The 14974-nt window shown below is 40.3% G+C and overlaps 1 protein-coding gene across 1 annotated transcript; it reads right to left on the bottom strand.

The window, feature by feature from the left end:
* Positions 1-11210: 11210 nt before the first annotated feature.
* Positions 11211-14722, bottom strand: LOC115514259 (chromobox protein homolog 3-like). Its single transcript, XM_030316088.2, has 2 exons — positions 12959-14722; positions 11211-12448 (listed from the first exon to the last, which is right to left on the bottom strand). The coding sequence occupies exons 1-2, from the start codon at positions 13416-13418 to the stop codon at positions 12366-12368; spliced, it is 543 nt and encodes a 180-aa protein (XP_030171948.1). The 5' UTR covers positions 13419-14722; the 3' UTR covers positions 11211-12365.
* Between the last annotated feature and the right edge of the window lie 252 nt (positions 14723-14974).

The following is a 14974-nucleotide window of genomic DNA, read 5'->3' as shown; positions in this document are numbered from 1 at the left end:
GGAACTCTGGGCAGCTCCAGATTACTTCCATGCCCAGTGTAACTATGACCTGACAATTCTAGCAAGCACCGCCATGGTAACCAGGGACTCAGACTCCTCGAGGATGAAGGGCCGGGTCACCCTGCCAGGGAACAACCAGTACCAGTGCCACCTAGGCAAAGGTGAGGGGTAGAGGAGGGCTATGAGAAGATCAATTTCTTCTCCAAACCAGCTGCAGCAGGTGAGGACCGTAACTTATCCGACCAACCCTCCTCTTGTAAGTTTTCCCATAAACTGTGGTCAATCTCCATCATGGAGACTCTGAATTTGAATGTGGGATGCTAGCGGGCGATGTCTATGCTCCGCCAGGTCCTCTTGGAGTCCTTTCTGTGGTTTTTGTTCACTCCTGGCTTCAGTGTGCTTTTGCTTCCCAGTTCCATTCCTGACACCAACCGTCTTAGGTCAGGCCCTCGAAGCAGGCCCCAGGTGAGGATTTGTGTGCACACGATACAAGGATACTGGCAGGGAATGGCGGGTGCAAGGCAGGACTGGGGAGGAATGCAGGCCAAGGCTCCCAGAGGGTGGCCTCAGCCTGACCCCATGGGCTGTAAGTGTGCTCTGGGCCCTCCCTCCATGCAGCTAAGGCAGCTCCAGAGCCCTGAGGACCATGCCAGAAGGAACCACAGGGCTCGCTTTGAAGCAAAAGCGTACCAAGGCCTGGGAGCACAAGACATGGTAAGAAGGATCGGGGGGGGGGGGGGGGGTGGGGGGGGGTGTGGGTGGGGCACTGGCATTTTCTGCTACCAGCTTTACTACAGAAATGCTTTTGGAGTCACTTTGCTCTCACAGTAAGAATGAATTCAGGCCCCAAACAGAGAACCAAGAGGGCACAAGTCTGTTTATACAAAACAGAAGGCACACGTACCCAGCCTTGCCTCTGAGGGCCAGGGTGCTCGGGAAGGGGGATACCCAGTCCTGCCTTCCAGAACATCCCCTTTGGCTGTGGAGAGAAGCCACCTGTGGACTTTTTAAACCCCAGGCCAGTAAGCCCCCAGGCGGCCTATTAGTACAGGGCAGAAGGGAAGTACGTGACCCCGGAGATTACAGACTGGCAAGGTCCCTCGGAACCCAAGAGGTGAAAAAAATAAATCAAAATAGAAAACTGGCATTGACAAGTTCAAGACACAATTTGCTTCTTCAAATTACACTTCCTTAAGTTTTGCTTGGGCTCGAAGTTGTTTTCAAGCCAGGCAGATTTCCAAGGGTCAAAAGCTGTTTTGAGAGCAACCACATTCATTGGTTAATTTGCTGTCTTTCTTTCAGTACACATTTAGGGAATGTCTGCTCTGTAAACAGACATTGGGCTGAGCACAGGGTTCGTGAAAAATAGGCACTGGCCCTGCCTTTATGGGGTTGATGATGGTTTAGCAGGGAGATAACTGCTAAATGAATAAATACATACACGGTATGGAAGTACAAACGGGGATGAGCGTCTTGAAGGAAAAGTGTGGAATGCCACGAGAGGGAATAACGGGGTGACCTAAAACTGATTTGTCAGCAAGGACCACCCTGAAGAAGCCGCATGTAAGTTGAGGCCTGAAGGATGAGTGGGAGTTCAACCATAGAGAGAAAGGAGGTTAGGTGTTGGGTGGGGTGGCCCTCCCAGAAAGAAACAGCCTGCACTAAGGCCTGAAGTTGGGAAAGATAGGGGCTGACCTGAGGATCAAACCAACCAGAGCAAGCAAGAGAAAAAGAAAACACCCCAATTCCCCCAAAGGACCCAAGCAAAAGCTTGAGTGGATTTCTGTGCGAGTGCAGTGGGGGTGGGGTTTCGGGACGGGAATGGGAGCCCCCAAACCCCAAGCTCTGGGTCAGACTTAAATCAGACAGAAATAAAGACAAGGCCGAATAGTCTTGGCTCACAGGGCCCTGCCCGGCCCAGGGGTGCCATGCACACTGCAGTCTCTGTGAAAAGGGCCTCGTAGGATGCGTGTTGTGCCCCAGTCATAATGTCAGTTTGGAAACGGAGCTCATGGGAAAGAGGCTCTTTGGAAATCACTGGGGAGAAAAGAAGGGAGAGCTTACCAGTTGAATTTTTATTTTCTGAAGAAGCTGGAGGCAAGTGAGGCAGGACAGCAGAAATCACACACGTGAGATGTGTTGAGAAGAAGAGATTTTTTTCCTACAACGAAAAATATTTGTGAAACTTTCTGCTAGATAGATAATATGGAGTCAAATAGGCAAGGCCCTACCTTCATAAAGCTTGTGGTCTAATGAAGGAGAAGAGACATTCATTTATTTTTTTTTTATTTTTTTTTAATGTTTATTTATTTTTGAGAGACAGAGACAGAGAAGAAGCAGGGGAGGGGTAGAGAGAGAGGGAGACAGAATCAGAAGCAGGCTCCAGGCTCTGAGCTGTCCACACAGAGCCCAATATGGGTCTCCAAATCACGAGCTGCAAGATCATGACCTGAGCCAAACTCAAATGCTTAACGAACTGAGCCACCCAGGTGCCCCTAATTTCAATAATATAAAAACAAATATGGAATTGTCATTTGAGCAGCTGCACAAAGGAGAGGCCCATGGCAGATGGGGTGGTTGGGTGTATGTCAGGACAGCTTCCCTGAGGATGTCGGATTCAGGTGAAGATCTTAAGGTTGAGCAAAGGTTATTTCAGTGAAAGGAGTGGAGTAGGGGCAGGGTGAGAACATTCTAGACATTGGAAAGGACATAAGTGAAGGCACTGCTGTGGGACATCTGAGAAAATAGAAGAAACCTGGTGACCGGGGCACCGAGAACATAAGAACAAGGAGAAATAATAACAGGGTTTAAGGTAGGAATTAGACTTGGATTCTAAAAACGTATCCTACATGTTCCTGGAAGATGGAATTGAGAGGGCAGGAGAGCAAGCAGGGAGACCAGGTAGAGAGCTCTCAGAGGGGTGCACATGACAGCTCAAGGGGGGGCTGGGCCAGGGTGATGGACACAGGGCTACAGAGAATGGGATAGGTTCAAAACATATTTAGATGTATATTGGGCAGGAATTTGTGATAGGGTGAATGTGGGGGCTTTATAAGGGATGACAGGGAGAGAGGTGTGAGGTTTCTACCTGGGGAATTGGGGGGATGCTGGGGCCTTTCACCAAGTTAGGGAGCTCTCGAAAAGATCCAGGTACGGGATGGAAGGTCTGATTTTAGACATTTTAGACAGATAAAGTTGGAGGCGCCCTTGAGACCGCCAGGTGGAAGCCACAGGATGAATAGATCTGAACCTCATGGGAGAGGCCTGGAATAGTAATATCAGTTCGGAAGTGACTGATGTATGAGGGTTATTGAGGACTTGGGTATGAATGAGGCCACATAGGCAGAATATGAAAGTATGAATGTGTACAGAGATGTGGCTTTGTTGGTCAAATATGTTTGAATGTTGAGTTAAATATAATTAAACTGATTTCTTTCCTGCAGGAACTCCTGGGGCAGTGGGGCGCGGTGGGGGGGGGGCGGGGACTTTAAAAGGCTAATGAGTGTTTGTATTTCTGGAAGGGATGAAAAGGACGAACACTGGGAATCTCTAAATGCAGAGATACCTTGGAGCACCTGTGTGGCTCAGTTGGTTAAGTATCTGACTTCGGCTCAGGTCATGATCTCATAGCTTGCAAGTTCGAGCCCAACCTCAGGCTCTGTGCTGACACTCAAAGCCTGGAGCCTGCTTCAGATCCTGTGTCTCTCCCTCTCTCTCTGACCCTCCCCCGCTCATGCTCTGTCTCTCTCTCTCTCTCTCTCTCTCTCTCTCTCAAAAATAAATAAAAACATTTAAAAAAATTAAATGCAGAGATACCTTAATTCAGAGATCCCTGAATTTTTTGGCCACAGAATCCTCCTATCACAGGGCATCTTACTGATAGAAAGAAAAATCTTTCTGACAGTAGAGTATGGTAACCAGAGCACTATCTTTTTTTTTTTCCTTTGTGAATAAAACCAATAGCAATACCTCACATTTAAATAGTGTGTCACACTTGACTAAGTGCTTTCATATCACTTCTTATTCAACTCCCAAAATAAGCTTCTTGGGGTGGTCTCAGGATCCCTACTCACAGATGAGGTTCAGCTACGTTAAATGGCATGCCCAATGCCCAGTGTCTCACAGTTGGTCGGGGGAAGACCTGGAACCAAAGCTGGGACAACCAGGTCACTGAGTCCAACATCATGTTCAGTTTTATGACCTTGGCTGCTCCCACATGAAAACACATGGTCTTTAACAATATTATTAATTTAATAGTTGTGAGGCTGATGCTTGGATCCTCTGAGACTTCATCTGGTAGCTGCAAAGCCTATGCTTCTGATCAGGTTGCTGGCCTGCTTCCTCTTAATAACCTAAGAATGGCTACACTGAGTCAGACCTAAGGTCCGTTGTCAGTGGAAGCACATGATTGTCCTCATGAGGTCAAGTTTAAAGGCCAGAGCCATACCCCAAGCATCCTGGCTTCTCTTTAATAGTCAAGTATGGATCTAACACCCACAAATTTATCTAAAACTTACAAAAGCCTATTTATTGTCTTAATCTTGTATCACCACTTGAGATAATGAGGTCTCTAAGTTCATCCTTCCTGCTATAAAACCTTTTGTTAATCTTTTATACGTTGATTGAATATTAGGCTGCTGGAAGAAATAAATTTCTCAAAGAGGGAGGATTATACTTAGAGATAAGACAAGCCAAGACTACTTTCTAACATGAGCACAGGACTCCTCTTTTCATAACATGAAATATATGTTCCTATTAGTGATGTCCTTAAGTGACATCTGGGAATTACTCTTCTGCTCAGCTATTCTCTCAACAGAGAGAATTCTCTCAACTCCTCTTCCTGGCAAAGGTCTGTGCCAGCTATAGTGGGGGAACATAGAACATATTCCCCAATAAGGAATTTTTGCTTTCTTTAATATATAAATTTTTATTGAATTATATATTCAGAAAGGTACGCAAATCATACATTTCACAAAATATGCTCATGTAACCACCACCTACATCAGGAAATAGAACATTATCAGCTCCCCATACCTGGGCCCCCTCCCCTCCTTCCTATGGATAACCAGGGTTCCAACCATGTATCAGTTTCCTATTACTGCTGTAACAAATTAGCACAAACTTAGTGGCTTGAAACAATATTCTCTTATAGCTCTGGAGAATAGAAATCCCAAATCAGTCTCACTGAGCTAAAATCAAGATGTTGGCAGGGCTGATTCCTTCCAGAGGCTCTCTGGAGAGAACATCCTTGTCTTTTCCAGCTTCTGGAGGCCCCCTCTACATTGCCTGACTTATGCCCTCTTCCTACATTTTCAAAGCCAGCATCATAGCATTTCTTCTCTGACTCTGATCCTTCTGCTTTCCTCTTATTAGGATCCTTATCATTAGATTAGGTCTACTTGGATAATCAAGGTAAATCTCCCTATCTTGAAACCTTTAATTTAATCACAGCTACAAAATCTCTTTTACTATATACACAGTAATATATCCCAGGGTTCAGGGGATTAGGACAGAGATATGTTGGGGGGGCACTATTTAGCCTACCTCAGACCATAAAACCATAGATTCATTTTTCCTATTTTGAACTTTAAGTAAATAGAATCATATACCCTTTTAATGATGTCTTTTTTTTTTTTTTTTTAGTTTATTTATTTTGAGAGAGAGGGCGAGAGAGTACAAGAGAGGGGAGAGGCAGAGAGAGAGAAGGAGAGAGAGAATCTCAAGCAGGCTCCACACTGCCAGCATGGAGCCCAATGCAGGGCTCAAACCCATGAACCGTGAGACCATGACCTGAGCCAAAATCAAGATGCTTAACCAACTGAGCCACACAGGCGCCCCTTTAATGATGTCTTTTGATTTCAAAAAGTTTTAAGTTTTAGAGTAGTCTAATTTATCAGTCTTAGTGCTTTTGTGTCTCTTGAAAGAAATATTTGCCTACCTACCCCAAATAATGAAGATACTCTGTTTCCTCTAGTTGCTATATTATTTTACCTATGGCATTAAAACCTACAGTCCATCTAGAATTGGTTTTTGTGAATGGTGTGAGTTCATTATTGAGGTTCATTTTGCCTCATATGAATCTATATGGATTCTCATATAATCCAGTATGATTTTGAAAAGACTGCCTTCCCCTCCTGGTCTGAATTACCATTTTTATCTTAAACATCTGTTTAGCACCATACCACACTATCTCAATCACTGTAGCTTTTAAATAAAACTAGATAACCACTGGTACAAGTTATCCAACTTTGTCATTCAATATTATCTTGGCCCTTCCTGGCCTTCTGCACTGTCATATACATTTTAAAATCAGTTTATCAATTTCTGGGAATTTGACTGGGGCTGCGCTGAATCTGTAAATTATGTGGGAGAGCATGTTTATAATACCTAGTCCCCTAGTCCTTGAACATTTATTTGGGTCTTCTTTAACTTAGTTCAATGACATGTTATTCTTTTTGCATGAAGGTGGTTGTGCATCTTCCACTGATTTTTAGGTGTTTAATATTTTTATTATTTTTTTATCGTTTATTTATTTTTGAAAATGAGAGAGACAGAGCACAAGCAGGGGAGGGGAAGAGACAGAGGGAGACACAGAATCCAAAGCAGACTTCAGGCCCTGAATTATCAGCACAGAGCCTGACACGGGACTTGAACCCACAGACTGTAAGATCATGACCAGAGCCGAAGTGGGATGCACAACCAACTGAGCCACCCAGGCGCCCCTGTTGTTATTATAATGACGTATTATCATTTAAAATTTTTATTTTCTGATTTATTTTTAGTACATAGAATATAATTGATTTTTTATATTGATCTTGCATTCAGCTACCTGGCTAAGTTCATTTGCTAATTTATTTAATATGTAGGTTCTTTTAGATCTTCTCTCTATAGCTATGTCTATATAAATAATATGTTTTACATACATACTCATATATATTTCTGTATATTATCCATGATGCTGATGAATAATGGCAGTTTTATTTCTTTCTTTCTCTTTCTCACACCAATTTCTTTTTCTTGCCTTATTGCATTAGCTGTGAGCCTCCAGTCTAATTCTGAATAGGTGTGATAACAGACATCTTTGTCTCATTTCCAAATTAGGGGGATTATGATGTTTGTTGTAGGATTATTTGGAGATGCCCTTTATAGGAGGCAGGAAATTCTTTATATGTCTAGTTTGCTAAGAATTTATTTTTAATCATAAATGAATATTGAATTTTTTAAATGTTTTTTCTGTATCTTTTTGAGACAATCATAAGGTTTTCCCTTTTATTCTGTTCATGTGATTAATTACATTGAGCTATCTTGACTTTTTATTTTGAAATAATTTTACACTTATGGAAGAGTTGCAAAAATAATAGAGTTTCCATATATCCTTCACCCAACTTCCCTAATGCTCATTTTATATAACCATAGGGCAATTGTCAAAACTTAAATAACATTGGTACAATACTTTTAATTATACTATATACTTAGTTGGATTTTACTTGTTTTTCCACTAATGTTCTTTTTCTATTTCACAATGCCATGTTACATTTTGTGGCATCTCATTAGTCTGCTCTAATCTTTGACAGTTCCTCAGTCCTTCCTTGTCTTTCACGACTTTGACACTGTTGAAGAGAATTGGTCAGGTATTTTGTTAGACTATCCTTTATTTTTATTTTTTTTTTAATTTTTTAATGTTTATTTATTTTTGACACAGAGAGAGAGACAGAGCATGAGCAGGGGAGAGGACAGAGAGAGAGAAGGAGACACAGAACCAGAAGCAGGCTGACCGCGCAGAGCCCGACGCGGGGCTCGAACTCACAGACCGTGAGATCATGACCTGAGCTGAAGTTGGATGCTCAACCGACTGAGCCACCCAGGCGCCCCTTGTTAGACTATCCTTTAATTTAGGTTTGTCTAATGTCTTCTCAGGGTTAGATTGAATACTTTCATTTTTTAGCAATATACAACAGAGGTGATATCCTCTTCCCAGTGCACGACCCCAGGGGATGCATGATATGTCTTCTTACTGGCGATGGTAACCTCGATCACTTGGTTAAAGTGGTATCTGCCAGTGTTCATTGAATTTTAAATGTTAAACGTTCCTTATATTTTCAGAACAAACTCAAATTGGTTACATTTTTTCATATATTTTAGGCTAATATTTTGAAAGAATGTTTCTATGCTTATAACAAAGTTTGGACTGTAATTTTCCTTTTCTGAAGATCTTTGTCAGGATTTAAGGTTAAGTTGGCTTCATAAAACAAGGTAGTAATTGTTACCTCTTTATTCTCTAGGAGAGTTTATGGTTTATGTAAGATTGTTGCTATTTCTTCCTTAAATTCTTGAAGAAATCACTAATGAAGTTATGTGGGGGCTGGAGTTTTCCTTGAGGAAGGAAAGGTTTTAAATTATAGATTTGATATATATAGGACTAGTTAGATTTCTATTTACCCTTGTCTCAGGTTTACTAGTGTCCTTTTTCACATTTATTTATTGTTGAGAGACAAAGAGAGACAGAGCGCAAGCAGGGGAGGGGCAGAGAGAGAGGGAGACACAGAATCCGAAGCAGGCTCCAAGCTCTGAGCTGTCAGCACAGAGCCTGACGTGGGGCTCGAACCCACAAAGCATGAGATCATGACCTGAGCCGAAGCTGGACACTCAACTGACTGAGCCACCCAGGCACCCTAAAGTGTCCTTTTTGAAGAATTTATTTCCTATTTTCAAATGTGTTGGCAGAAAACTTTTCATAATATCCTCATAGTCTTTTTTTTTTGGCGGGCTCCATGCCCAACATGGGGCTCAAACTCAGGACTCCCGAGATCAAGAGTTGGCATGCTCCACCAACTGAGACTGCCGTGTGCCCCTCCTCGGATTCTCTTGTAAATGTATTACTGTGGTGAGGTGCTCTTTTTCATTCCTGATATTGATACTTTGTTTCCCATTTTTTTCTCAACTATTCTTGGTAGAGGTTTATCAATATTAATTGATCTTTTTGTAGAACCAACTTTTGGGTCTGTTGATTCTCTCATTGTACATTTGTTTACTATTTCATTAATTTTCTGCTTTTATCTTTCTTATGTTTCTACTTCCTTGGGTTTAATTAGCTGGGTTCCCCCTTCCCCCTCCATTTCTTGAGATAGATTCTTATATAACTGATGTTTAGCTTTTCTTCACCATTTGCGTTTAAAGCTACAAATTGCCGTCTCTACCCAAGCACAGCTTGAACCGGGTCCCACCTGTTTTGATATATTTTTATTATCGTTTAGTCAAAATGTTTTTTCTCATTTTTCTTTGACCCACAGATTATTTAGAAGTTTATTTTCTGAAATTGTGAGGATCTTTCTAGGTATTTCTTGCTATTGATTTCTAGCTGACTTTTACTCTGGTCATAGATACATAAATTGTCCCAAAGAAAACAAATGGAAAAAACACTTACCATTCATTTTACGAGGGCAGTTTAACCTTAATACCAAAACCTGACAAAGATATTATAAGGGGGGGTGGGGAGGGAAGGAAAGGAAAAGATTATTTAAATCTTCTGAGATGTGTTGAGATTTGTTTATGGATCAGCGTAAAGCCAATTTTGGTAAATGTACCATGTGTGTAATCAAAACTTTAAAACTGTATCCTGCAGTTGTGTGCAGCATTCTATACATAAGTAGATCACATATGCATTTGTTAGTTGTATTATTCAAATTCTTTATATCCCTATAGTTGGTTTTTGTTTTCTGCTGCTTCTTCTAAAAGTTAACGAGAGAAGTGAAAGGTGTATTAAAATGTGCCATTTTGGGGGCGCCTGGCTGGCTCAGTCAGTAGAGCATGTGACTCTTGATCTCAGGGTCATGGTTTTGAGCCCCACAGTGGGCATGGACATTACTTTAAAAAAAAAAAAAAAACTTTTATTTAAAAAGTTCCATTTTTCCTTTTAGTTCTGTCAATTATTACATTATAAAATTTGAGGATGTGTTATTAGGTACAATGAAGAATTGCTATATCCTTCAGATGGACTGACATTTTTATCCTTATGAAATGTACTACTTTATTTCTTGTAAAGCTTCTTGCCTTAAACAGTGTCTGATATTAGTATAAACATACCAGTTTTCTTTTAGTTAGAAATATATTTCTTCCTCCTTTTACTTTTATTCTTTCTGTGTGCTTATATTTGGGTGTAGGGTATGTTTATTTTTAATCCAGTTTCACAATGTTTATCTTTTAATTAGAACTCTTAGTTTACATTTAATACACTTACTGACATATTTGGATATAAATCTTTGATGTTTTTTCTCAAAAAAATTTTTTTAATGTTTATTTATTTTTGAGAGGGGGAAGGGCAGAGAGAAAGGGAGACACAGAATCTGAAACAGGCTCCAGGCTCTGTGCTGCTCGAACTCAGGAACGAGGAGATCGTGACCTGAGCCAAGTCGGGTGCTTAACCAACTGAGCCACTCAGGTGTCCCAAATCTACCATGTTTTAATTTTTTAGTTGTTACAATTGTTGTTTTCTTTTCCCCTTTCTTAACTTCTTTGGGATAAAATATTTATTATTATTATTTCATTTCCCTCTTCTATGAACTAGTCATTGATTCTTTTATTATGTTTATCGGTTAGCCTAGACCTAAAGATTACAACATGCATCCTTGACTCATTAAAGTCCAATTAGTATTTTTTTTCAATTCATGGATAAGGACATTGGAATACTTTAACTCCTTTTCCCACTTACATTTTGTGTATTGTTACATACTTTAATTCAACATATATTCTATACATATATATTTATACGGTCAATACTAATTTAGATTCCCTCATATGTCTACTCTTTACAGTGCTCTTTATCCCCTTCTTCATCTTCTTGCTTCCATTTGGAATTCTTTCCTTCTACCTGAAAAACTAGTTTTCCCACTAGTGTCTGTCGGCAAGCTCTAAATCATTTCAGTTATTTGGCTGGTAATGTCTTTTTTCGCTTTCATTTTTGAACGATTTGCTTTCATTTTTTTTTTTTTTTAATTTTTTTTTTCAACATTTATTTATTTTTGGGACAGAGAGAGACAGAGCATGAACGGGGGAGGAGCAGAGAGAGAGGGAGACACAGAATCGGAAACAGGCTCCAGGCTCTGAGCCATCAGCCCAGAGCCCGACGCGGGGCTCGAACTCACGGACCGCGAGATCGTGACCTGGCTGAAGTCGGACGCTTAACCGACTGCGCCACCCAGGCGCCCCGATTTGCTTTCATTTTTGAACGATACTTTCTCTGGGTATAGAATTTTTAGGTTAGTAGATATTTTCCTTTAGCCTTTGATTTTTGTTTATCCTTTTGAATATAAACTATTGACCACTATTAACCAATATTTACAATAAAGTAAACAATATATAGTTGGATAACATTCTGATGATTGTTTTTCCTGGTTTCTGCTGAACCAGGAACTCAAATACTGAGAAGATTGGGCCCGCATGTAAGGAATGAGCTGGGGTAAAGAAAACACATGCAGGTCAAGAATTTACAATACGGAAGTTTGTCCCTCCATTTATTCCAGCAAGTGCTAAACTGTCAATATTTCTAACCATCTGATTATGATTACGTTTCCATGAACAAAGTCTTAGACATTCCATAAATTGTGACCTTTTAGTCAATATCGCAGAGATTTCAACCTCTTGCAAAGGAATGATTCACCAGAAGGAAACTTTAAATGTCCACGTAACTAAGTTTTGCTTACCTAATTTAAACACACCAGGACTTGTCTAGTTTTCTCATGTGGGTGGGGAGGTTGTTGGTAATGCTAAAATTTTTCTTTCAGGGATCTTGCAAATAAACTTGCATTTATATGACTATAGATATGGATATGGATTCTGATATGGCTACTTTTAAATTGCCCAATTTAAATTGTTTATGGTATATTTAAACTGTCCAATTAATTATGAAATTTTAAAAGTTAAGGCCTGTTCAGGAAAAATTTCAATTTACTTTAAGTGATTTATATCTTAGGTTGCTGAAAATGACGGCATCCCAGAAACATGGGCTTATCCATGGTCATGAAATTCTGCTTTTGTTTGGGTGAATGTTTTTTTTTTTTACAAAGAAAACCATTTATGTATGTATTTTTATGTATACACTCACACACACCAAAAAAAAAAACAAATAAACAAAAAGCCCAGAATGGTCCTTAGGCATGTAGGAATTAAACACAAATTCTGGTTGAGTACCAACTATGAAGATTTCCCCCAGCATTAAGAAAAGGTGCTCTCTAATGCAGGGGAATAATATACCATGGTCTCAAATATTCTTTTCTGATAAAGGAAGCAACTATAGGAAGCTTTTATTTATTCAAAGTAACCAGTGCTAGAGATGCAAAAAATCCCTAACAACTCCCCCAAATGATATATCATTGAGCTTCATCTTCTAGACAAGAATGACAAGTTAATCTCTCTTCATAAAAAAGAATTACAATTTGGGGTGCCTGGGTGACTCATAAAAAAGAATTACAATTTGGGGTGCCTGGGTGGCTCATAAAAAAGAATTACAATTTGGGGTGCCTGGGTGGCTCAGTCGGTTAAGCGTGGACTCTTGATTTTGACTTGGGTCATGATCCCACGGTTCGTGAGATCAAGCCCTGCGTTGGGCTCTGCACTGATAGTGAGGGGCCTGCTTGGGATTCTCTCTCTGCTCTTCCCCCACTTGTTCTCTCTCTCTGTCTCAAAAGAAATGAACTTTAAAATAAAGAAAATGTGGGGCGCCTGGGTGGCGCAGTCGGTTAAGCGTCCGACTTCAGCCAGGTCACGATCTCGCGGTCCGTGAGTTCGAGCCCCGCGTCGGGCTCTGGGCTGATGGCTCAGAGCCTGGAGCCTGTTTCCGATTCTGTGTCTCCCTCTCTCTCTGCTCCTCCCCCGTTCATGCTCTGTCTCTCTCTGTCCCAAAAATAAATAAACTTTGAAAAAAAAATTTAAAATAAAGAAAATGCAATTATAACTTGAAGACGCTTCATATTTGCCTCCTTTGCCAACGCCGACTCTGCCTTTTCTGAATTTTTCCATTTCATGAGAAATGTGAATTCTCCACTGCTGTCTGCAGCACCAATTATTTGTTCAGGATCAAGACCTCTGGCAAAGCCTGTTGGTTTATCAGCAGCATCTCTTTTCTTCTTGGATTTGCCATCATCAGATTCACTGTCGGATAAAGAGTCTTTTTTTGTACCGTCTTTTTCTTTACCAGCTTTTTGAGAATTCGGAAATGCTTCAATTAACTCTGGACAATCTAAATTTTCTTCAAGCTCCCAAGTATTGTCAACATCTGTAAATCCCTTCCACTTCAGGAAATACTCTATCTTCCCATTTACTACTTTCTCCACCACAAATTCTTCTGGCTCTGCCTCTTCTACTTTACTCTTTCCTTTCTGTTTCTTTCCCACTTTTTCCAATGTAGTTTTATTAGAGGCCATTTTTTATTGCAGGCGTTCAGGGCTATTTTTCACTGCCTCTAGGCTGCTTCAGGTCTCAGGTCTGCAGCGTCACTGGCCCTGTGCGCCTCAAATTCCAGCCACATCCTTTCTTTTGGCCTTTTAAAGATATCATTTCATTATTTTTTGGCTTCTATTGTTTTTATTGAAAATTTGGCTGTCTTATTTTGTGCCCCTGAACAAGATGTGTTTTATTATTTTTTTATACTAACTTCATTTACAGTTTTTGTCTTTAGTTGTTTTTTACCTATTTTACAACGATGGGTCTAGTTGTAACTTTCTTTGTATTTATCTGTGCCTCTATGTCTTTTATCGGTTTTTAAATCCTTAGATTATTTGCTGTTCAAATATTGTTTATGCTACACACTCTCTCTCCTTTTCTTCTAGGACTCTAATTACACAAATGTCTACACCAAATCCCATATATCTCCCAGTCTTTCTTTTTGGTATTTCTTAAAAATCTTATCCTGCTGTAATTGTAGTGAAGTCCACATATTTTTTTCTAGTCTATATTCAAGTTCATGAATCATCTCTTTAGTTGAGTCTAATCTGCTTTGAAATCTTTCCTCTGAGTTCTTAATTTCAATCCTAGAATTTTTATTAGATTATTCTTAAAATATATTCAACATACCTGTTTAAATTACAACATTTTTTTTCTTTTGGTTTTCAGTCATTTGTTCCTAGCTCCTGTTATGCCTGGTGTTGTTGTTATTGTTATCATCTATTTGTTTAATGCCAGACACCATATGAAAAATGTAGCGATAATTTGAGAGCCTGGATGATGTCATATTCCTCCGAAGACGATTTGCTTTGCTTCTGGCAGGCAGTTAGCAAGGAGTATAACTTCTTAGTCTAATCGGAGATTGGTTTGATTCAGATCTGAGTTACAGTCTCTGTGAGTGCTCGTCTATTTTCGTGCTAGTTTTATTACCAGGGTGTAGTCCCTCAAGGTTCCCAGTTGAAGACTGGGCTGTTTACCAGATCCCCTCCTTTTGGAAAGCTCTGAATCCCAATTTTTGTCTCCTTACCCCTGTAAGACTGCCAACAGTCCTGTTCAGCTGCTCAGCTTCTCTGTACTTAACTTATTCAGAATCATCAAATGTCTCTTGGGAGAAAGTAGCTGCATATATTAAGCTGCTCACCTCTCTTTATTTCCTTTTTCTCTAATACCTTAGACTCTGTCTTATATGTCTCCAATGCTTTCAAATAGATGTTTCTCACTTTTAATAAAATCTAGGGGTGCCTTGGTGGCTCAGTTGGTTAATCTTAAGTCCAACGTCAGCTCAGGTCATGATCTCCTGGTTTGTCAGTTCGAGCCTTGCATCAGGGTCTCTGCTGTCAGTGCAGAGCCCACTTCAGATCCTCTGTCCCCCTCTCTCTGCGCCCCCCCCCCCACAACTTGTGCTCTCTCTCTCAAAAATGAATAAACATTTAAAAACAAAATCTAGGTTTTTCTAGTTGTTCTCATGTGGAGCATTGATCTGATACAAGCTAGTCCATAATAACTAGAAGCAGAAGTCTTCCCCTAATGGGTTTAT

The sequence above is a fragment of the Lynx canadensis genome, chromosome B2, assembly GCF_007474595.2.
Source record: "Lynx canadensis isolate LIC74 chromosome B2, mLynCan4.pri.v2, whole genome shotgun sequence".
NCBI classification, from domain to species: domain Eukaryota; kingdom Metazoa; phylum Chordata; class Mammalia; order Carnivora; family Felidae; genus Lynx; species Lynx canadensis.
The sequence above is the reverse complement of the archived record's forward strand: the minus strand, read 5'-3'. Positions and strand labels throughout refer to the sequence as shown.

Coding starts and splice junctions, on each gene's coding strand:
- LOC115514259 (XM_030316088.2), bottom strand. CDS start 13,418: ATGGCCTCTAATAAAACTACATTGGAAAAAGTGGGAAAGAAACAGAAA. Junction 12,449..12,958: donor AAAGGAGGCAAATATGAAGC/GTCTTCAAGTTA, acceptor CTTTTTTATGAG/TCACCCAGGCACCCCAAATT.